The 23,031-nt window shown below is 40.9% G+C and overlaps 1 protein-coding gene across 4 annotated transcripts in view; it reads left to right on the top strand.

Annotated features, from left to right (window-relative positions):
* Nucleotides 1-23,031, top strand: part of ccdc149a (coiled-coil domain containing 149a) — a 133,459-nt gene that overhangs the window by 5,286 nt on the left and 105,142 nt on the right. For all 4 annotated transcript variants that reach the window (XM_072563972.1, XM_072563971.1, XM_072563970.1 and 1 more), the window contains exon 2: nucleotides 20,653-20,814. In XM_072563972.1, the coding sequence (XP_072420073.1) occupies nucleotides 20,653-20,814 (162 nt within the window). The remainder of the gene's footprint in view (nucleotides 1-20,652; nucleotides 20,815-23,031) is intronic.

Genomic DNA, 23,031 nt, shown 5'->3' with positions numbered 1-23,031 from the left:
TCCCCTATTTCACCTCCCCCGCCTCTTTTAGGTATTAATCAGGCAGCCATTCATAGCATTAGTAACAGATGAATTGTCTCTAACTTTTAAAATTCCAGGGAATACAACTCTAATTTAAGCGAACTGTCCTCACAATTTAACACTTGTTGTCCATAAAGCAATCTACTGTTCTCAGAAACTATTAGTTATTTTGCTTCATTAGCTTTATAGTCCTTAAGTGAAACATTGATTGAGCAACAGCTGTTAGTGGTGGAGAGTAACCTAAACCAGTCGTGCAATGAACAAGTGACTCTATGGGTTCATGCCAAAGCGGACCTAGTCAATCTGTTGTCTTTCTCAACATTGATAGTGTTAACAGTCCAGAGATATAGATGTGTGGTTAAAATAAAAAAAGCCCTTCTGGAGCATTAATTATATATTTACTCAGAATTACTCAACATATTCTTTCCAGGATTCTTCATTCAAAGGAACAGCATTCTTTAAGCTAATTTTCTCCGAATGGAGTTCACAAGCATATAAAAACTAAAGCATGTTCTGACATTCCTAATAAGCATTTTAATGACCTATTTACATTGTGTGTGACAAATTTGGTGTTGATGACTATTAAGTGTTACAGTCAGAGGCTTTTGGATGGTACAGAATGGCTTTACCACTCCTAGTTCATGAGGGTATGGGGTTTGTCAATAATTTTCACAAACTAGTTTAGTTTGCTGTTGACAATTGCTTGTATCGGGTGTTGATATTGTTATTATTGCTGCTACATTGAGCTATATAATGCCAGAAACAGTCAGTATTTCAAGAATGAGATGAGTTGCCTCCAGCAGAACTGTTTTTATGCTATCTGGTAGAATATTAATCAAGACTTGAAAATAGACTGCTGAACTTTGAAACATACTTTGAAACATACTTTGGTTTCCTGCTACTAGAGCCTATTCAAATTTAATGTAAAAGAGAACCAAGAACATAGTTTTGGGATGCAAACTATTTAAAAAGAATATTGTTGTTTTGCTGGCAATCTTTTGACACATTAGCAACAGAATTTATAGCTGTGCCAGTAGAAACAACAGCCAAACCTGAAAATGGTCTTAGCAATAAGAATAAAAGGTGGCTGTTAGCAGAGGGAGCACTAGATGCTGAAAAATTGGTACTTGTGAATTCATTTCCAAATTTCATCCTTTTCCTGAAGATCTTAATTCCTCTTGGTGCACCGTTCTTGGAGCTCAGTATGTCATCCTAAAACAGATGCTTGGGCTTTCTTTTTTCTGACTAGGTACTGGTGAGTTGAGATTTCTGTACAGCCAGTAAGCATCTCTCCCATGATTCCTGATCTATATCACTTGGATAGATTTTATATTCAGGAAAGGTTCTTAGCAGGGTTCCTGCACCAAGGTGCTTTACGTAAGCCTACTACTGGACATTTTCCTAATGCCACTACTTTAGTAACACTGTCTCACTTGTTTTGGATGTCCCAGTGAAAAGTGTTCCATCTTGTGGAATGATTTGTGGAAGCTTTGCTGGGCCACATTGAGTGACAGTGGTTGGTGCCTGTGGCAAATCCACTCCCAAATGTGGCATGTTATGAAGTCAAGTATTAAGTACTGCCAGTGTAGGCGGGGAAGAGGAGGTGAAACACGAGCAAACTCAATAATAAAAATCTTAAATTATTATATAACATGTAGGGGAGCCCACACAGCTAATAATTATTCCTGAATTATACAGGGCTCTTTAATTTTTGATAAATTTCCTGTGTATAATTTGATTAATGTAGGATAATCAAATAAAACAGTACGAACGACTTGCATTTTTATTGCACATACAACATAGGAAAATGTCTGAAAGCGCTTCACAAATATGTTATCAAAGATACTTAACAAGACACCAACTGAGCTGTGGCAATAGACCCATAGTTACCTGGGTTCAACCTGTTGGAGTTAACTGTAGGTGCTACACTTAGTTGTAACACCAGAAACCTGATAAAGTGTTCCCAGGTGTTTCACAGGAGCATTTAAAACAGAATGTGAAACCGTGCCACATGACAAGCTATTAATGCAGATAGCCGAAGCGGTAGGTATTAAGGCATTTCTTAAAGGAGGAAATTGGTAGAAAGGCTGAGTGGTTTAGAGAGGGAATTCCATATTTAGGTCATTGATAAGTGAAATCATGTCTTCTAATGGTGGAGCAATTATAAATGTGACGTTCAAGACACCATAAGTGGAAGATTACAGAGATTTTGGATCAGAGGGTTGTAAAACTGGAGTTTACAAAAATATGTCGGTGAGCTCATGTCAGGCTTTGAAAACAAGGATGAGAATTTGAAAAGCTAGGCCCTGCCAAAGAGGGAGTCAGTGTAGGTTGGCAAGTATAGTGGCGATGGGTGAATGGACTTTGAGTAAAAGATATGGGAGCAGAGTTTTGATTTACCTTAATTTTGTACAGATTCTAAGATAGGCACAGAATTGGAATATTCGAGATAGATAGTTTTAGCATAAATGAAGAATGCAATTTAAAAGAATTCCAACAAACCTATTCTGTGTATGTTGGCTCTTAAAAGGATCTGTCTGATGAGTTACATTTCTCTTTCTGCTCTCCTGAGTTCTGGAATTATTTTTCCTTTTAAACATTTAACCAGTTCCCTTTTGAAAGTTGTTAAAGGTCAAGTTCTGCAAATCCTTCAGGCAATGCACTGATTGTATGATTTTTTTTTCCCTCCTTTGACTTTGGTTCTTTTGCCAATTAATTTATATCCCTGTTCACTCTTTTGGAAATATTTGCTGTTAATTACTCTATCCAAACTTTTGGTGATTTGGAACACCACTGTCAGACCTGTTCCTAAATTCTCTATTCGACGGAAAGCCACCACACCTTTTTTCATCTTTGGGCATAAATGAAGACCCTTATCCCTGGTACCATTTCAAGTAAACCTCGAGATGTTGAAAAAGCCGTAGTCATTCTGGCTAAGGAGTCACAAATCTCCAGCTATAGCCAACCAATATCATACTAGATTTATCATAACTGATTGGTTTTTGTGCTCTCTCCTCTCCCTCCAGCGATTCAATACTTGTTTGGCAATCTTCCCAAATTGTCTTATAGTCATAGAGTCATAGTCATAGAGATATACAGCACAGAAACAGACCCTTCAGTCCAATCCATCCTTGCTGACCAGATATCCCAACCCAATCTAGTCCCACGTGCCAGCACCTGGCCCATATCTCTCCAAACTCTTCCTATTTATATACCCATCCAAACGCCTTTTAAATGTTGCAAATGTACCAGCCATCACCACTTCCTCTGGCAGTTCATTCCATACATGTACCACCCTCTGCTGAAAAAGTTGCCGCTTAGGTCTCTTTTATATCTTTCCCCTCTCACCCTAAACCTATGCTCCCTAGTTCTGTATTCCCCCACCCAAGGGAAAAGACTTTGTCTATTTATCCTAGCTACGCCCCTCATAATTTTGTGAAACTCTATCAGGTTACCCCCTCAGCCTCCAACCTTCCAGGGAAAACAGCCCCAGCCTGTTCAGCCTCTTCCTATAGCTCAAATCCTCCAACCTTGGCAAAAATAGCTACCAAGATAGTGGATGCACTGAGTGTAATCTTCCAATAATTCTTTGATTCTGGAAGAGTCCCTGAGGATTGAAAAAAACTGCCAAAGTAACATTTTAATTAAACAGAGAAGGAGAAAAAAAGAAGGAAACTGTTGGAATAATGGAATAATGTTAGTGTGTGTTAAAGAATGTGACAGCAGAACATTTAGAAATGAATGATATGGTCAAGCAGAATCACCATGGTTTCATGAAGGGAAGTCATTTCTGACAAATTCATTAGAATTCTTTGAGGACGTAACAAGCAGGAAGCAGTGGATGTAATATATGTTAGGCTATTATTAAGATGAGCACATAGCGTTGTAGTAGTATGTTATAATGGTAGAGGACTGCCTAACTAATAGAAATCAGAGTTGTGTTAAAGGAGGCATTTTCAGGATGGCAACCTGTAACTGGTAGAGTTCTGCAGGGATCAGTGCTGGATCTACAATTATTTACAACATACATTAATGACTTGGATGACAAAAGTGATTGTAGATTAACCAAATTTGTAGATGACACAAAAAATTGGTGGGAAGGCAAAACATAGAATCACTACAGTGAGGAAGCAGGCCATTCAGCCCCTGGAATCCACACCACCCCTCCAAAGAGCGTTCCACCCAGACCCACCCACAACCCTATCCCTGTAACCCTGCATTCCCCATGGCTAAACCATGTAGCCTGCACATCCCTGGACATTATGGGCAATTTAGCACAGCCAATCCACCTAACTTGCACACCTTTGGAAACCAAACCACCCGGAGGAAACCCATACAGACACTGGGAGAATGTGCAAACTCCATACAGGCAACTCCATACAACTCCATGCCTGAGTCTGGAATTGAACCCGGGTCCTAGTGCTGTGAGCTACCATGCCACCTCAGATGATGAGGATAACACAAAGAGTCTATAGAGCTACATAGATAGTTTAAGCATTTGACAAAAGCTTCAAAAATGGAGTATAATGTGGGAAAACATAAGCTTGTGCACCTTGGCAGGCGAATGGAGGAGCAAAAAATTATTGAAATGGAAAAAGACTGCAGAAAGCTACAGCACTGACAGATTCAGGCGTCCTTATGTATAACTAAATAAAAACTAACATACAATTTCAACAGATAATATAGAAATCAAATAAATGTTGGCCTTTATTTTGAAGGGAATGGAATATAAAAATGGTACTAGTTTGACCACACTGAATACTGCAAACAGTTTTGGACCCGTAATCTAAGGGAAGATTTATGGCTTTGGAGCCAGTCTAGAGAAGATTGACCAGCCTGATCCCAGGTATGGAGGAGAGGATCAGTAGGTTGGGCCTGTCATTCACTATAGTTTGGAAGAATGAGAAGCAACTTTTTTGAAAACATATAAGATTGTTAAGGAACTAAACAGGATAGATGCAGAGAGATTGCTTCCCTTCATGGAAGTGTCGAGAGGACATAATCTCAGAATAAGCAGCTGCCCATTTAAGACAGAAATGAGGAAGAATTCTTTCCCTAAGAAGAGGGTTGTGAATCTGTAGAATTCTTTACTACAGAACACTGCAGAGATTGGGTTATTCAATATATTCAAGGCTGAGATACTGAGATTGACAAATTTTACTTTGGACTACCCCATATATTACATTTTAAAGAGTGAATTATAATATGTCATCAATCAGCAAACTAAAAATGATATAGTTATTACTGGAAACATTTTATTCAGCTGTATTTTGATAAATGGTTTTAAAAAATTGTCCTGGGAATTGTAATTTTGCCACGCCAACAAAACATTTTTTTTCTAAGTCAGGAATGCTGTTTAAAACATTTTAAATTTGATTTTTGCATGACTCAGAATAACATTCAGCAGCGTATATATTGACCACTCAATCTCTGAAATGGAGATTTGAGGGGGGGTATAGAAGTTTATGTCCTAAATTGTTTCGCAATACTCTTAACGCTTCCTAGAAATGCTTGAATGAGGATGTCATAGCTGACTTCCTTATTTAAATTATGGTTGTTTGAATGGTAAGTGAAAATGCATTGGCTGAAGCTCAGCAGCTTGATCATTAGGACAGGATTGTGACTACTTTTTGGGCTCTAGTAATACCCCAAGATTGATGCATAACTTAAAAGGAATCTTCGTTTTTAATGTAAATGTGGTCAAAGATGTCCTTGCCATTATTGACTTGCCTTGTCTGTCTCAGGAATCCACCTGACTGATAAAATTAGAAAATTGCTCAACTAAGATCTTTGACTCAATAGAGCAGATGGTAGCAATGCCTTCCAGAAACATCCTTTGTACCTTTTGGCTTCTGTCATAAGTGATTGAAAAGTCTTGCCAATTTATTTTTTAACAACATACACGGGACAGCCTTGATTATCCAAACGACATGGGCGGGGAGTATTTTGATCAGATAATCGAATATTCAGATAATCGAATGTTCGGATAACACAGTTTATCCAAGCATCGGGACCTTGAGATTTTGTTTAGATAATCTGAAATCTGGTTAATTGGTTAACCAAATTTGGATAACCGAGGTTGCACTGTATACCTAACCTTGAAGTGGACTTTACTTGTGCTGGCTTGTCAGTCAGTGTGCTTGCTTTCACTGTACCCACTTACATGTTCTCTTTAGAGAAATAGAAACTACTCCTGTGAGTCTCTTCCCTTCTTAATAGAGGAGGCCCATCCCAAGGAAGGCCCCATGGACAATGACAGGTAAAGTTGGGACAGAGTGCACCAGCGTTTTGGTCTATTTGTTGTACTGTAAGACTGCTGGCCAGTTTTACGTGGATAATTTTCAATGGCCCATTTAACTTTAGAAATTTTTATTCTGAGTCTACTCTTTAAATTTCTTGTAAACACTGATGTGTGTTTACTAATACTGACATAATTGGAAGTATCATATTTGAAGTAATCATTTTGTAACATTTTAAATGCGCCTTTTGAAGGAATTTGATCATTCTCACCTGTGGTTAGGTTTTATGCATGATTCATATTTTGTTTTGTCTAATGCTCCTAACCTCCCTCTGAGGACTCCTTCTGCCGCCTCCAACCTTCCTCCTCCACTTGGTCCCCTCCCATGAGCCTTGTACCTGCCTGAAACCTCTTCATTGCTGATTGCTGACATGACATCGGTTGCCTCAATTTCCCCACCCCCCTCACCCGCTCCAACCTCACCCCCTCCATACGTGCAGTTGCTCAGCTCACTCCGCATCAACCCTTGGTTCACCATCAAACCCGCTGACAAAGGTGGGGTGGTGGTAGTCTGGAGGATGGACCTCTATGTTGCAGAGGCTGAACCCCAACTCTCAAACAACACGTCCAACACCCTCTTGCCCATGATCTCACCGTTATCCATCAGGCCAAAATCACTTGACTGTCCATGTCCTCATTGCCTCTGGTAATCTTCCTTCCACTGCTTTCAAACTCATAGTCCCCTAGCCCAGCACTGCCCGATTCTACCTGCTCCCCAAGATCCAGAAGCCCAACTACTTTGCCGACCCATTGACTCGGTATGCACCTGCCCTACCAAACTTATCTTGTCCTACCTCAACTCCATCCTCTCCACCTTGGTACAGGCACTTCTCACCTACATCCACGCACGAACCCCCACCTTTTCAGTAACTTCCAACACCCCGGTCCCCAGCACTTTATTTTCACTATGGACGTGAAGTCCTTAAATATGTCCATACCCTACAAGGATAGCCTTCAGCTTCTTCCTCTCCAACAGACCCATTCCGTCCCCCTCCACCAATACCCTCCTCTGCCTCGTCAAACTAGTCCTCACCCTTAATAGCTTATCCTTTAACTCCTCCCATTTCCTCCAAATCCAGGGAGTGGCCATGGGCACCCGATGGGCCCCAGCTATGCCTACCTCTTTTTCGGTTACATCAAACAGTCCCTCTTCAGTATCTACATAGGCACTATGCCCCAATTCTTCTGCCGTTACATCAATGATTGCATCGGTGCAGCATCCTGCACCCAGGCTGAACTGGAGTAGTTCAGTGACTTCACCCACAACTTCCACCCCGCCCTCAATTCACTTGGTCAATCTTGGTCACCTCCCTCCCCTTTCTTGACCTCTCCATTTCCATCTCTGGCTATAGTTTCCAGATGGACATTTACTATAAACCCACAGACTCTCATAATAACCTGGACTACACCTCCTCCCACCCAGTGTCCTCCATCTTGTTCTCCCAATTCCTCCACCTCCGCTGCATCTGCTCGGACGAGGGGACATTCCACTCTCAAACATCCCAGATATCCACCAATTTCAAATAATGTGCTTTTCCCCCCTCTGCCATCCAGACAGCCCTCCACCACACCACCTCTTTACCCAGTTCCACTGCTCTAAACCTTTCCTCCCCCAAATGCAATGAAGACAGAATCCCTCTTTTCCTTACTTACCAACCCACCAGTCACCGCATCCAAAGCATCATCCTTAAACACTTCCTCCAACTCCAACTAGAGCCCACCACCAAGCATCTCTTTCCCTCCCTACCCCTCTCTGCTTTCCGCAAGGACCGTTCCCTTTGACAGTCCTTGGTTTGCGCTACTCTCCCCAGCAACCCAGCTGAACCCCTAGGTACCTTTCCCAGCAACTGGAAAAGATGCAAAACCTGCCAGTACAGCTAGTACACCATCCCCTCACCTCCATCCAGGGCCCCAAACAGTCCTTGCAGGTAAGACAGAGATTCACCTGCCTCTCTTCCAACCTAGTTTACTGCATCAGGTGGTCCCGATGTGGTCTTCTTTACATCGGGGAAACCAATGTAATTTAGGGAACGGTTCAACGAGCATCTCAGCCGGGTCTGCAGGGGCTGACCAGGCCTCCCAATCACCACCCATTTTAATTCCCTTTCCCACTCCCTTTCTGACGTGACCACCCTTGGTCTCCTCCATTGCCACAGTGAGTCGGAGGAACGACACCTCATCTTCCGCTTGGGCAGCTGACAGCTGATGAAATGCTTTTGGCCAAAATGTCGATTTTCTTGGTCCTCGGATGCTGCCTGACCTGTTGTGCTTTTGCAGCACCACACTCTCGACACTACAGTCGATTCATCATTGATTAGCGAGTTTTGAGAAGGTTTGTGGCTCAGGTTGAGGTTCTGGATGTAGGTTTGCTTGCTGAGCTGGAAGGTTCATTTCCAGATGTTTCATCACCATACTAGGTAACATCTTCAGTGGGCCTCAGGCGAAGCACTATACATGATTTCTGCTTTCTGTTGATATGTTTGGGTTTCTTTGAGTTGGTGATGTCATTTCCTGTGGTGATGTCATTTCCTGTTCTTTTTCTCAGGGGGTGGTAGATGGGGTCTAACTTGATGTGTTCGTTGATAGAGTTCCAGTTGGAATGCCATGCTTCCAGGAATTCTCATGCGTGTCTCTGTTTGGCTTGTCCTAAGATAGATATATTGTCCCAGTCGAAGTGATGTCCTACGTTATCTGTATGTAAGGATACTAGTGAGAGAGGGTCATGTTGTCTTGTGGCTAGTTGGTGTTCATGTATCCTGGTGGCTAGTTTTCTGCCTGTTTGTCCAATGTAGTGTTTGTTACAGTTCTTGCACGGTATTTTGTAAATGACATTAGTTTTGCTTGTTGTCTGTTTAGGGTCTTTCAAGTTCATTAGCTGCTGTTTTAGTGTGTTGGTGGGATTGTGGGCTACCATGGTGCCAAGGGGTCTGAGTAGTCTGGCAATCATTTCTGAGATGTCTTTGATGTAGGGGAGAGTGGCTAGGGTTTCTGGATGTGTTTTTGTTTGCTTGTACCCAATGAATACAGTTCGCTGATTTATCTGCTTGTTTGGGTTTGTTGCAGATAAATCGGCGAACTATATTCATTGGGTACTATGGAGAGAAATCAGAGTAAACCTTTAGGGTCGAGTTATCCTTAGAATAAAAATGAAGCATATTATCTAAATAATGACAGATGTAGAGCTCTGAGCTGCAGAGGAATCTGAGGTGTCAGTATGCCCAAATTGCAAAAGGGTAGCATGCTGAAACAGCAAGTAGTTTGGAAAGCTAATGGAATGTTATCAATTTTTGTAAGGAGAATTCAATACAACAGTGCAGATTTTCAGTTAAAATGCTTCAGTTATATAGCACACTGGTAAGATTGCATTTGGAGTAGCATGAACAGTATTGGTCACCTTTATTTAAGAAAGGATATAGACAATAGACAATGGGGCAGGAGTAGGCCATTCTGCCCTTCGAGTCAGCACCACCATTCATTATGATCATGGCTGATCATTCTCAATCAGTATCCTGTTCCTGCCTTATCCACATAACCCTTGATTCCACTATCCTTAAGAGTTCCATCCAACTCTTTCTTGAAAGTATCCAGAGACATGGCCTCCACAGCCTTCTGGGGCAGAGCATTCATACACTCACCACTCTCTGGGTGAAGAAGTTTCTCCTCAACTCTGTTCTAAGTGGCCTACTCCTTATTTTTAAACTGTGTCCTCTGGTTCGGGACTCACCCATCAGCAGAAACATGCTTCCTGCCTCCAGAGTGTCCAAACCTTTAATAATCATATATGTCTCAATCAGATCCCCTCTCAGCCTTCTAAGTTCAAGCGTATACAAGTCTAGTCGCTCCAATCTTTCAGCGTAAGATAGTCCCGCCATTCTGGGAATTGACCTCGTGAACCTATGCTGCACTCCATCGATAGCCAGAATGTCTTTCCTCAAATTTTGAGACCAAAATTGTTCACAATATTCCAGGTGCAGTCTCACCAGGGTCCTGCACAGTCGCAGAAGGACATCTTTGCTTCTCTACTCAATTCCTCTTCTTATGAAGGCCAGCATGCTATTAGCTTTCTTCACTGCCTGCTGTACCTGCATGCTTGCTTTCATTGACTGATGTACAAGAACACCTAGATCTCGTTGTACTGCCCCTTTACCTAACTTGACTCCATTTAGGTAGTAATCTGCCTTCCTGTTCTTGACACCAAAGTGGATGACCACACATTTATCCACATTAAACTGCATCTGCCATGCATCCGTCCATTCACCTAACCTGTCCAGGTTACCCTGTATTCTTCTAACATCCTCCTCACATTTCACCCTGCCACCCAGCTTTGTGTCATCAGCAAATTTGCTAATATTCCTTTTAATACCTTCATCTATATCATTAATGTACATTGTAAAAAGCTGCGGTGCCAGCACTGATCCTTGTAGCACACCACTGGTCACCGCCTGCCATTCCAAAAGGGAGCTGTTTATCACTACTCTTTGTTTCCTGTCAGCCAACCAATTTTCAATCCATGTCAGTATTTTGCCCCTAATACCATGCACCCTAATTTTGCTCACTAACCTCCTATGTGGGACTTTATCAAAGGCTTTCTGAAAGTCCAGGTATACTACATCCACTGGATCTCCCTTGTTCATCTTCAGAGTTACATCCTCAAAAAAATTCCAGAAGATTAGTCAAGCATGATTTCCCTTCATGAATCCATGCTGACTCTGACCTATCCTGTTACTGCTATCCAGGTATGCCGTAATTTCGTCCTTTATAATTGACTCCAGCATTTTTCCCACCACTGAGGTCAGACTAACTGGTCTATAATTCTCTGTTTTCTCTCTCCCTCCTTTCTTAAAAAGTGGGACAACATTAGCCACCCTCCAATCCGCAGGAACTGATCCTGAATCTATAGAACATTGGAAAATGATCACCAATGCATCCACGATTTCTAGAGCCACCTCCTTCAGTACCCTGGGATGGAGACCATCAGGTCCTGGGGACTTATCAGCCTTCAGCTCTCCAATACCGTTTCCTGCCTAATATAAATTCCCTTCAGTTCAGGTCCTTCAGCCACTATTACATCTGGGAGATTGCTCATGTCTTCCCCAGTGAAGACAGATCTAAAGTATCAATTTAACTCTTCTGCCATTTCTTTGTTCCCTGTAATAAATTCACCCATTTCTGTCTTCAAGGGCCCAATTTTAGTCTTAACCATTTTTTTTCTTTTCACATACCTAAAAAAAACTTTACTCTCCTCCTTTGTATTTTTGGCCAGTTTACCTTTGTACCTTATTTTTTCTTTGCGTATTTCCTTTTTAGTTATCCTCTGTTGTTCTTTAAAAGCTTCCCAGTCCTCCGATTTCCCACTCATCTTTGCTATGTTATACTTTTTCCCTTTTGTCTTTATATGGTCCTTAACTTCCCTCGTCAGCCACGGCCACCCCTGCCTCCCCTTAGGATCTTTCTTCCTTTTTGGAATGAACTGATCCTGCATCATACCCAGAAATACCTGCCATTGTTGCTCCACTGCCATCCCTGCTAAGGTATTGCCCATTGAACTTTGTTCTGGATTAGTGGTGCTGGAAGAGCACAGCAGTTCAGGCAGCATCCAAGTAGCTTCGAAATCGTTGTTTCGGGCAAAAGCCCTTCATCTTATTCCTGATGAAGGGCTTTTATCCGAAACGTTGATTTCGAAGCTACTTGGATGCTGCCTGAACTGCTGTGCTCTTCCAGCTCCATTAATCCAGAATCTGGTTTCCAGCATCTGCAGTCATTGTTTTTACCCCATTGACCTTTGGCCAGCTCCTCCCTCATAGCTCCATAGTTCCCCTTATTCAACTGAAATATTGTCACTTCCGATTCTACCCTCTCCCTTTCAAACTGCAGATTAAAGCTGATTGAATTGTGGTCACTACCTCCTAATGACTCCTTTACTTCGAGGTCCCTGATCAAATCCAGTTCGTTGCACGACACCAGATCCAGAATTGCCTTCTCCCTGGGAGGCTCCAGCACAAGCTGTTCTAAGAATCCATCTCGGAGACACTCCACAGCCTCCCTTTCTTGGGGTCCAGTACTATCTTGATTCTCCCAGTCTACCTGCATGTTGAAATCCCCCATAACAACTGTAGTAATATCTTTGCGACAGGCCAATTTCAGCTCCTTGTTCAACTTACACACTAGATTCAGGCTACTGTTTGGGGGCCTGTAGATAACTTCCATTAGGGTCTTTCTACCCTTAGAATTTCTCAGCTCTATCCATACTGACTCTACATCCCCTGATTCTAGGTCCTCCCGTGCAAGGGACTGAATATCATTCCTTACCAACAGGGCCACCCCACCACCTCTGCTTGTCAGTCTGTCCTTACGATACCACATATAGCCTTGAATATTCATTTCCCAGGCTCTGTCCACATGAAGACTCGTCTCAGTTATCCCCACAACATCGTAACTGCCAATTTCCAAATGAGCCTCAAGCTCATCCACCTTATTTCTAATGCTTCGTGCATTCATGTATAATATTTTTAATTTGTTACTCCCCTCACCCTTCCTATTTCACAATCCCTGTTTCACTTGACCTTATGGCATGATCCTTTTTTGAGGTTTCTGCTCCATTGATTCCGTTGTCTTTCTTGACTTCTCTTGTTCTAACTTTCCCTTCAACTTCCTTTTTAAACTTTCAGTTTGTCCCCTCCCCCCCCTATTTAGTTTAAACCTATTTGCCAGAATGCTGGTCCCCCACCTATTAAGATGCAACCCATCCCTCTTGTATAATTTATCCTTACCGCTAAACATACCCCAGTGATCCAAGATATAAATGCATTGGAAGCAGTTCAGAGAAGGTTTACTACACCAGTACTTGGATTTGGTGGGTTGTCTTATGAGGAAAACCTGGTCAGGCTATGCTTGTATTTGCTGGAGTTTAGAAATATAATAGGTGACTTGATTGAAATGGATAGGGTCCTGAGGGTTGTTGTCAGAATACATGTGGAGAGAATGTTTTCTCTTATGGGACAGTCTAAAACTAGGGGTCACTGTTTACCAGTCAGGGATTAAAATAGAGGTAAGGTGATTTGTTTTCTCTTTGATGGTTTTGAGTCTTTCTGAAAATGTAGTGGAATGAGAGTCCTTGCATATTTTTTAAACAGAAACGGATGGGTTTTTGTTCAGCAAGAGGGTGACAGTTATCTGGGTTAGATGAGAATATAGATTTGAGTTTACAGTCAGATCAGCCATGATCTTATTGAATGGCAGAACAGGCTGAAGGAGCTAAATGGCCTACTTACAGTCCTGATTTATTTGTTTGGTTGGGCATTTGTAATTTGAAATTTAAGCTTTGTTTTATTTGATATGGCATTAAAAACAATGAGGTAGAATTTATTTGCTTCTTTGGAGAGGAGTGATCGTGTTGGTGGTGACTCATTGATGGAAGAAATAACAGTTGGATTTAAAGATGTCCCATGAATTCAGCAGGATCTCTCAGTTGGAGGGAAATTTCCAGATGATACATCGTTGCATCAGGAAGAGCAAAATTAGATAAAATAACCGATGTCACTGAATCTCTTAGTAACCCCAGAAAAATAACTTTCAGTTGATTTAAAGTTATTTTAATACACAGTAGTCATAAATGCTCAGTGACTGATTTGATATTAAAAGGAATAAAATCTGACAGACTACTGGCATCGACCAAGGCACCGGAAATGACACTCTGGCAAATCCTGTCAACCTTGTACTGCCCTACTTACTGACATCTAGGGGCTCGCATGGAAATTTGGAGAGCTGTCCCAGCGATGAATAAAGAAAGAGCTTGTCAGTAACACCATCAACATCCCTGGGTATGTTCTGTCCCACCAATAGAACAAAACAACAAGGGGAGGTGCCTCAGTTATATAGCGTTGAGGGGGGTGTTGCTCTGTGAACATTCAACATTGACTCTGAACTCTGTAAAGATTCATGGCATCTGGTCAAACATGGGCAAAGAAACCTCTGGCTAAGTACCAAGTACATCAAGAGTGCAGAAGGGCATGTTAGGAACAGCATCAGGCATACCTAAATATGAACGGTCAACCTAGCTTTTAGAAGCCAGTTTGCTCAGTCCCATGTTATCACTGTAGGAATTCCTCCTGGTAGTGTACTGAGCTCCATTATTTTCAGCTGCTTCACCAATGACTTTCCCTCCACAATAAGGTCAGAACTGAGGATATTCATTGACGATTGCACCAATATTCAGCATCATATGAGCTTCCTCAGATACTGAAGTAGTCTTTATTTAATTGCAGCAGGATATGGGAAACATTCAGGCTTGGGCTAATAAGTGGCATGGACCATGTTTGCCATTCATTTGCCTGCAGTGTTCACTGCAATAGGAGACATTCTAACTATCTCTACTTGACATTCAATAGCATTACCATTGCTGAATCTCCCATTGTCCACATCCTGTGACTTATCATTGAACAGAATTTGAAATGGACTATCCATGTAAATGCAGTGGTTACAAAAGCAGGTCAAAGACTAGGAATACAGCAGCGACTCCTGACTCACGGAGGCTGTCCACCACCTATAAGGTACAAGTCTGGGCCTGATGGAATACTTCCCATTTGTCTGGATGAGTGCAGCTCCAACAACACTCAAGAAATTCAACCGTCCGTGAGAAAACAGCCCTCTTCATTGGCACCCAATTTAAAACCTTCAACCTTCACTCCCTCCAACAGTAGGGTGTACCATCTGCACATCTACAAGAGACAGTGTAACAATTCACCAAGGTTCTTTCAACTGCAACTTCCAAACCCATGATCACTGCCACATAGAAACATAGAGGCAGCAGCTACATGGTAATGCCACAACCTGCAAGTTCCTATCCAAGCTCCTCAGCATCCTAATTGAGAACCTTATTGCAATTCCTCCATTGTCACTGGGTCAGAATCCTGGAGCTCCCTGTTTAACAACGTTGTGGATGTAGCTGCACCATATCTACTGCAGTGGTTCAAGAAGCACACTAGCATCATCTCAGGGGAAACTAGAGAGGGGCTACAGATGCTGGCTTAATCATTGTTGTCCACATCTCATGAATGAATAAAACAAAAGCTGCCTCAGGTTGTAATGAGATGAAATAATTGAAGGTCTATTACACATCTCTACGTTAGAAGTGAATGCATAACGCAGTATTGATCAAATGAGTGACAACTATATTATAGGAAACGCCATTGCAGTATTGAAATTATTCAGTACCTTGCATGCATTACCATATAGTATATTATCTAGTCAGTCAAGCTTTGTAAGTATAGATTTTTTTCTGCTGTCTTAGTCTTCTATTTAAATTAACTTTATAGCCATGTAGAAATGGTAATGAGACTCTGTTACAGTCACTGGTCAACTAAATTGATGTTCATTTAGCAGAATATTTTACTGTGTTTGAATAAAGAATTATGGATATCCAAGAGTGATTACAAAGCAGCTCTTCTGCCATTTTCACAAATTTGAAACTTAAACGGTTTTCAAGTATCTTTCTGAACCCCAGTATTATTCTATTGTTACTGTTCTGCTACCAGTGAAAGGTAGAGAAAGGTTGCAAACATTCTCCATCCATTTGGTGTATGATAACTTCACAATTGTGATATAATCACTCCCAGTTTATGAAGTCAGGACGAAGACTTAATTAGCAAAACATTTAAGCAGTATGCATAAATTATGTAGATTGTAAAATTAAACAAAGGAATTTATCAACTTTCACATAGCCAGCTGGAAATGTAAAATCTCAAATCGTTGCCCTTTTCTGTACAAGGGCATTGCATAGAGTTAATTTAGTGAAGCCTTTTTCTCCTCTCCTGCACCCTCCCTGGTGAAGGGGCTAACACTTGAAAAAAGCAAACATCTACCACAGACACTTGAGTAAAAGTCGGCCCTCTACTTTTGGCCAAAAAATCAGGGAATTTTCCATATATCTTGTGTAAAAGTCGAACCTAATTCTTCACAGAAAACAGACAAACTTTTCTGAGGCAAGATATTATCCTGTACATAAATGTTATGACGAGGAAATAAATTTCTTTTTGTGCCATTATGTGTTTTGATGTACAATTCTCATAATTTGGCGCAAAAGTTTAAGATGCATCAGGTCACAGTCAAGTGACAACCTCTCTTTGTGTGCAGCTCAGCTGAGCTCAGACCCCCTGTAGCACCCGTGGAATACAGTCAATAAGGATGGAATTTTGGATTTTAAGGGAAGTGCTGGATGGTGCACCATCGAAATACAGTAATTCATTATGTTTTTTTTTATTTGTTGAGAGATCAATTGAGCTTCTGCAAATGATAAAGTGTTTTGGACTGTAGTATGAATCTTAGTCCTTCAAAAGTATTATCCATGTAGTAGCTGACACCATAAATTTAAACTTAAAAAAAATCTAAAAAATTTGACTTTTACACGAGTAGATCCAGTAAATAAATAAAGTCGTAGAGATGTACAGCACGGAAACAGACCCTTTGGTCCAACTTGTCCATGCCAACCAGATATCCCAATCCAATCTAATCCTACCTGCCAGCACCCGGCCCATATCCCTCCAAATCCTGCCTATTCATATACCCATCCAAATGCCTCTTAAATGTTGCAATTGTACCAGTCTCCACCACATCCTCTGGCAGTTCATTCCATACATGTACCACCATCTGCATGAAAAAGTTGCCCCATAGGTCTCTTTTATATCTTTCCCCTCTCACTCTAAACCTATGTCCTCTAGTTCTGGACTCCCCGATCCCAGGGAAAAGATCTTGTCTATTTATCCTATCCATGCCCCTCATAATTTTGTAAACCTCTATAAGTTCACCGTCAGCCTCCGACGCTCCAGGGAAAACAACCCCAGCCTATTCAACCTTTCCCTATAGCTGAAATCCTCCAACCCTGGCACCATCCTTGTAAATCTTTTCTGAACCCTTTCAAGTTTCCTTCCTATTGGAAAGATGTTGTGAGACCAGAATTGCATGCAATATTCCAACGGTGGCCTAACCAATGTCCTATACAGGCGGAACATGACCTCCCAACTCCTGTACTCAATACTCTGACCAATAAAACAAAGCATACCAAATGCCTCCTTCACTATCCTATCTACCTGTGACTCCACTTTCAATGAGCTATGAACTTGCACTCCAAGGTCTCTTTGTTCAGCAACACTCTCCATGACCTTACCATTAAGTGTATAAGTCCTGCTAAGATTTGCTTGCCCAAAATGCAGCACCTCACATTTATCTAAATTAAACTCCATCTGCCACTTCTCAGCCCATTAGCCCATCTGATCAAGATCCTGTTGTAATCTGAGGTAATCTTCTTCGCTGTCCGCTGTACCTCCAATTTTGGTGTCATCTGCAAACTTATTAACTGTACCTCTTATGTTCACATCCAAATCATTTATAAAAATGATGAAAAGTAGACCCAGCACCAATTCTTGTGCCACTCCACTAGTCACAATGTTATACAAGCAGTTGTCTTCAAACCAGTACATCTAAATGCTTCACATTTTGATGCAAATTCCAAGAAATCTTGGCACAAGATTTCCACTGCAGCTGAATCTGTGGAGTTCCATATTAATGACAGTGGTCTAACAGTGAGTCACTCACCATAGATTGATTAAGTCTATGGGTTCGTTTATTTAAAACAGTAAAACCTATTATAAGGTATGAAGCGATTATTACGGCAACTGATTTTGATGTGTGCACCTTACATAACTGCCAGGCGCATTCAGAACATGTTTATGCACACAGTATATAGAGTTGTGAAAGGGGAACCCTCTTAAAGACAAGGTACATGTAAAACATGGAAATCCCAGATTGATCAGATCCTGACCTTTCAGGAAGGTTTCTGTCTTAAACCAACCATTATAAAAGCACTGATGTAGGAGGGTTGTGCATCCACAAAGGGTTTTCCCACTTCATCAGCATTCATGGTCATGCAAACATAATGGATCATGGGCAGGAGTAGACTCTCCATCATTCAGTAAGATCATGACTGATCTGATTGTAACCTCAAATCCACATTTCTACCTATTATGAATGAGTTTTCAACCCCTTACTTAACAAGAATTTAACTGAAAAAGCTTGAAAAGGAAACATTTGGCTAAGATGAAGATGGATTCTTCAAAAAGGTCAAGAGAATTATAAAAGTGAGTAGAAAAATGGTAGAGAAGTTATTACTTTGTCTCTGTTTATTCTCCCAGAATTAGAGATCAGATGATGAAGGAGAATAAGGAGGAAAAAGAAAATATTAATAGTAAAACACTTGTAATGTAGAAATTAGTGCAAGTCAATCAGTCTCTGGGACCTGATAGTTTACATCCTAGTGTGGCTATAGAGGTAGTTGATGCTTAGTAATCAATTTCCAAAATTCCATAGATTTTGGAATGATTTTAGAAACTTGCAAACATCATTCCAATGTTAATAAGGGAGCAATGGTAAATTCAGGGATATACAAATCCATCAGACCTATACCATTAATCAAGAAAATGCTTGAATCCATTGTAAAGGATGTTATAAATGGATACTTGGATAAAAATGATTTGATTGGATGTAGTCAGCACAGGTTTATGAATGGAAAATCATGTTTTCCAAACCTTTTGGAGTATTTGGTGGATGGTACTATCAAAATTAATAAAGGCAGTCAATAGATGAAGAGTGTTTGGATTTTCACAAGGCTTTTAATAAAGTCCTGCTCAAGAGATTGGATGGCAATTTTAAAGCATCTGGTTTAGAAGGTAATGTACTCACATGAATTAATAATTGGCTAACAGGTCAAAAGAAAGTAAAAACAAATAGGTCTTGTTTACGTTGACAGGTGCAAATGGTTGGGACAGCAAGGACCTATACTTGGGGCAACCAGCTGCTTATAATATGTGTCAACAATTTGGACATGGGAACCAAATGTAATATTTCCAAGTTTGCAACTGATTCCGATTGAAGTGAGAATGCCTGTCAGTCAGCCAATCTTCTGCCCATGCTAATATGATACCGCCTACACCATGAGTTTTTATTTTCTGCAGTAATCTTTGATGTAGCAGCTTATGAAACATCATCTGGAAATTTAAGTACAATGCATCCATTGGCTCCTGTTTATCCAAAGCATGTGTTAACGCCTCATAGAACTCTAATAGATTTGTCGTTCATGTATTCCCTTTCACAAAACTATGTTGACTCTGCCTGATTAACTTGATCTCACCCAAGTGCCCTCATTAAAATCTGTTTAATAAAAGCTTCTAGCATTTTCCCTATGATCAGTATTAAACTAACAGGCCTCTCTCTTCCTACTTTCTGTCTCCCTCCCTTTTTTGATGAAAGGAGTTCCATTCACTATCTTCCAAACTAATCAATTCAAGTTGGCAAATCAAGGAACTTTCAGAAAATAAAAACAAATGTCTCAACTATCTCACTAGCTACTTCTTTTCAGACTCTAGGATGAAGTCCATCAGGTCCTGAGCACTGGTCAGTCCCCAACACTTACAATGTATTCAATGTCACTTCTCTGGTGATTGTGATTTTCTTGAGGACCACCTTGCATTCCATTTGCTGACTTTTTGTGGCTTTGGGATGTTACTTGTATTTTCTATAGTGAAGACAAATAGAAAGCAACTGTTCAGTTCATCTGCCTGGTCTTGATAAGATGTATCAGTGTGCTGGTGAGTCATGTCTGTTATGTGAAATTAGGAGGAAGGTTGGGAAGGCTAGCCTAGGTGCCTTGGCAATCCTAAAAAGCAGTAAACATTAAAATATATATAACTGAACCCCAACCACGTCTTACAAAGAGTGACAGTTGGGTGCAATGTTTGATTTGTTCAAGAAAGCAATCCTCACATTTCTCAGCATTCATCTCTCCCATTGCCCTAGTCATTGTGTTACTCCTCAACGCTTCCTTAGTCGGCAGGTAGCCCAGTAATGAGCCTAAAATTAAAGTACATTTCCCCAAACATTTCTTCCTGTTAAGTGCACAATAAGTAAGTTCAGTGGTAGCATTAGGCGATGCATCCTAGTAATTATAGGTGCATATGTATCCAGATACTTTCTGACTCAGGGTGTTTTGTAGGTAAATACTGCAAAAGCTCTCATTAAAATTCAAGTCTGTAGGTTTTCTGTGGTAATGTGACTGTTGCAAACAAGTCATTGTCATTTGATGTAGCACTCAAATGTAGCTGCATAAGGAAATTTGAGTTGCTTATTTAAATGTTAATATATATTTCATAAAATTTCAATAGATGGTAGAAACTTGCAGAAATTTGAAGAAGAAATAAATTGTCTCTTTAAAAAGAACTAAATCTGAAATTTGTGTGGTTTTACATCATTGTTTGGTCTAACTTTAATTATTTCCCTTGTTTTAGTATTTGATATGCAAAAGAAAGCTGGAGAGCAAGAAGGAAGCTCTATTGATCCTCTCCAAAGAGCTTGATACGTGCCAACAAGAACGAGACCAGTACAAACTAATGGCTAATCAGCTTCGCGAGCACCATCAATCACTAAAGAAAAAGTACAGAGAACTAATAGTAAGTTTCTATTTTAATACATGAGTCTACATCCTAATAGTAATGTAAAGTGGATTTAAAATAAAAAATGATTAGGAAAATGTTATTTGTGATGTAGTGTTACTCCAGACTTATTGAGCTTTTAGGGTGAATTTATGCACCGAACCAAGGTTGGATTTCCTTTTCATTAATATTAAAGCAAAGTATATTCCTGTCAGGGTGAAAGGGAAGGATGGTATGTATAGGGAATGCTGGATGACTAAAGAAATTGAGGGTTTGGTTAAGAAAAAGAAGGAAGCATATGTCAGGTATAGACAGGATAGATTGAGTGAATTCTTAGAAGAGTATAAAGAAAGTAGGAGTATACTTAAGAGGGAAATCAGGAGGGCAAAATGGGGACATGAGATAACGTGGCAAATACAATTAAAGAGAATCAAAAGGGTTTTTACAAATATATTAAGGACAAAAGGGTAACTAGGGACAGAATAGGGCCCCTCAAAGATCAGCAAGGCGGCCTTTGTGTGGAGCCACAGAAAATAGGGGAGATACTAAATGAATATTTTGCATCAGTATTTACTGTGGAAAAGGATATGGAAGATATAGACTGTAGGGAAATAGATGGTGACATCTTGCAAAATGTCCAGATTACAGAGGAGGAAGTGCTGGATGTCTTGAAATGGTTAAAGGTGGATAAATCCCCAGGACCTGATTAGGTGTACCCGAGAACTCTGTGGGAAGTTAGAGAAATGATTGTTGGGCCACTTGCTGAGATATTTGTGTCATCGATAGACACATGTGAGGTGCCGGAAGATTGGAGGTTTGCAAACGTGGTGCCACTGTTTAAGAAGGGCGGTAAAGACAAGCCAGGGAACTATAGACCGGTGAGCCTGAACTTGGTGGTAGGCAAGTTGTTGGAGGGAATCCTGAGGGACAGGATGTACATGTATTTGGAAAGGCAAGGATTGATTAGGGATAGTCAACATGGCTTTGTGCGTGGGAAATCATGTCTCACAAACTTGATTGAATTTTTTGAAGAAGTAACAAAGAAGATTGATGAGGGCAGGGCAGTAGATGTGATCTATATGGACTTCAGTAAGGCGTTCGCAAGGTTCCCCATGGGAGACTGATTAGCAGGGTTAGATCTCATGGAATACAGTGAGAACTAGCCATTTGGACACAGAACTGGCTCAAAGGTAGAAGACAGAGGGTGGTGGTGGAGGGTTGTTTTTCAGACTGGAGGCCTGTGACCAGTGGAGTGCCATAAGGATCGGTGCTGGGCCCTCTACTTTTGTCATTTACATAAATGATTTGGATGCGAGCATAAGAGGTACAGTTAGTAAGTTTGCAGATGACACCAAAATTGGAAGTGTAGTGGACAGCGAATAGGGTTACCTCAGATTACAACAGGATCTGGATCAGATGGGCCAATGGGCTGAGAAGTGGCAGATGGAGTTTAATTCAGATAAATGTGAGGTACTGAATTTTGGGAAAGCAAATCTTAGTAGGACTTATACACTTAATGGTAAGGTCTTAGGGAGTGTTGCTGAACAAAGAGACCTTCGACTGCAGGTTCATAGCTCCTTGAAAGTAGAATCGCAGGTAGATAGAATAGTGAAGAAGGCTAACTAATCTCCCATGGTTAGTTGAACGCCTTACTGCAGTCCATATAGATCACATCTACCACTCTGGCCTCATCAATCCTCTTTGTTACTTCTTCAAAAAACTCAAACACATTTCATTTTAATCATTCTTTGGTGTGTGCGTCACCGGCAAGGCTAGCATTTATTTCCTATACCTTTATTGCTCAGAGTATTGAGTACAGGAGTTGGGAGATAATGTTGCGGCTGTACATGTCATTGGTTAGGCCACTGTTGAAATATTGCGTGAATTCTGGTCTGCTTTCTATCGGAAAGATGTTGTGAAACTTGAAAGGGTTTAGAAAATATTTACAAGGATGTTGGAGGATTTGAGCTATAAGGAGAGGCTGAACAGGCTGGGGCTGTTTTCCCTGGAGCATCAGAGGCTGAGGCGTGACCTTAAAGAGATTTACAAAATTATGAGGGTCTTTTCCTTGGGTGGGGGAGTCCAGGACTAGAGGGCATAAGTTTAGGGCGAGAGGGGGAAGATATAAAAGAGACCTAAGGGGCAACTTTTTCACACAGAAGGTGCTGCGTGTATGGAATGAGCTTCCAGAGGAAGTGGTGGAGGCTGGTACAATTGCAACATTTAAGAGGCATT

Source organism: Chiloscyllium punctatum, chromosome 1 (genome assembly GCF_047496795.1).
Source record: "Chiloscyllium punctatum isolate Juve2018m chromosome 1, sChiPun1.3, whole genome shotgun sequence".
NCBI classification, from domain to species: domain Eukaryota; kingdom Metazoa; phylum Chordata; class Chondrichthyes; order Orectolobiformes; family Hemiscylliidae; genus Chiloscyllium; species Chiloscyllium punctatum.
This window is presented reverse-complemented; position numbering and strand designations above follow the sequence as displayed.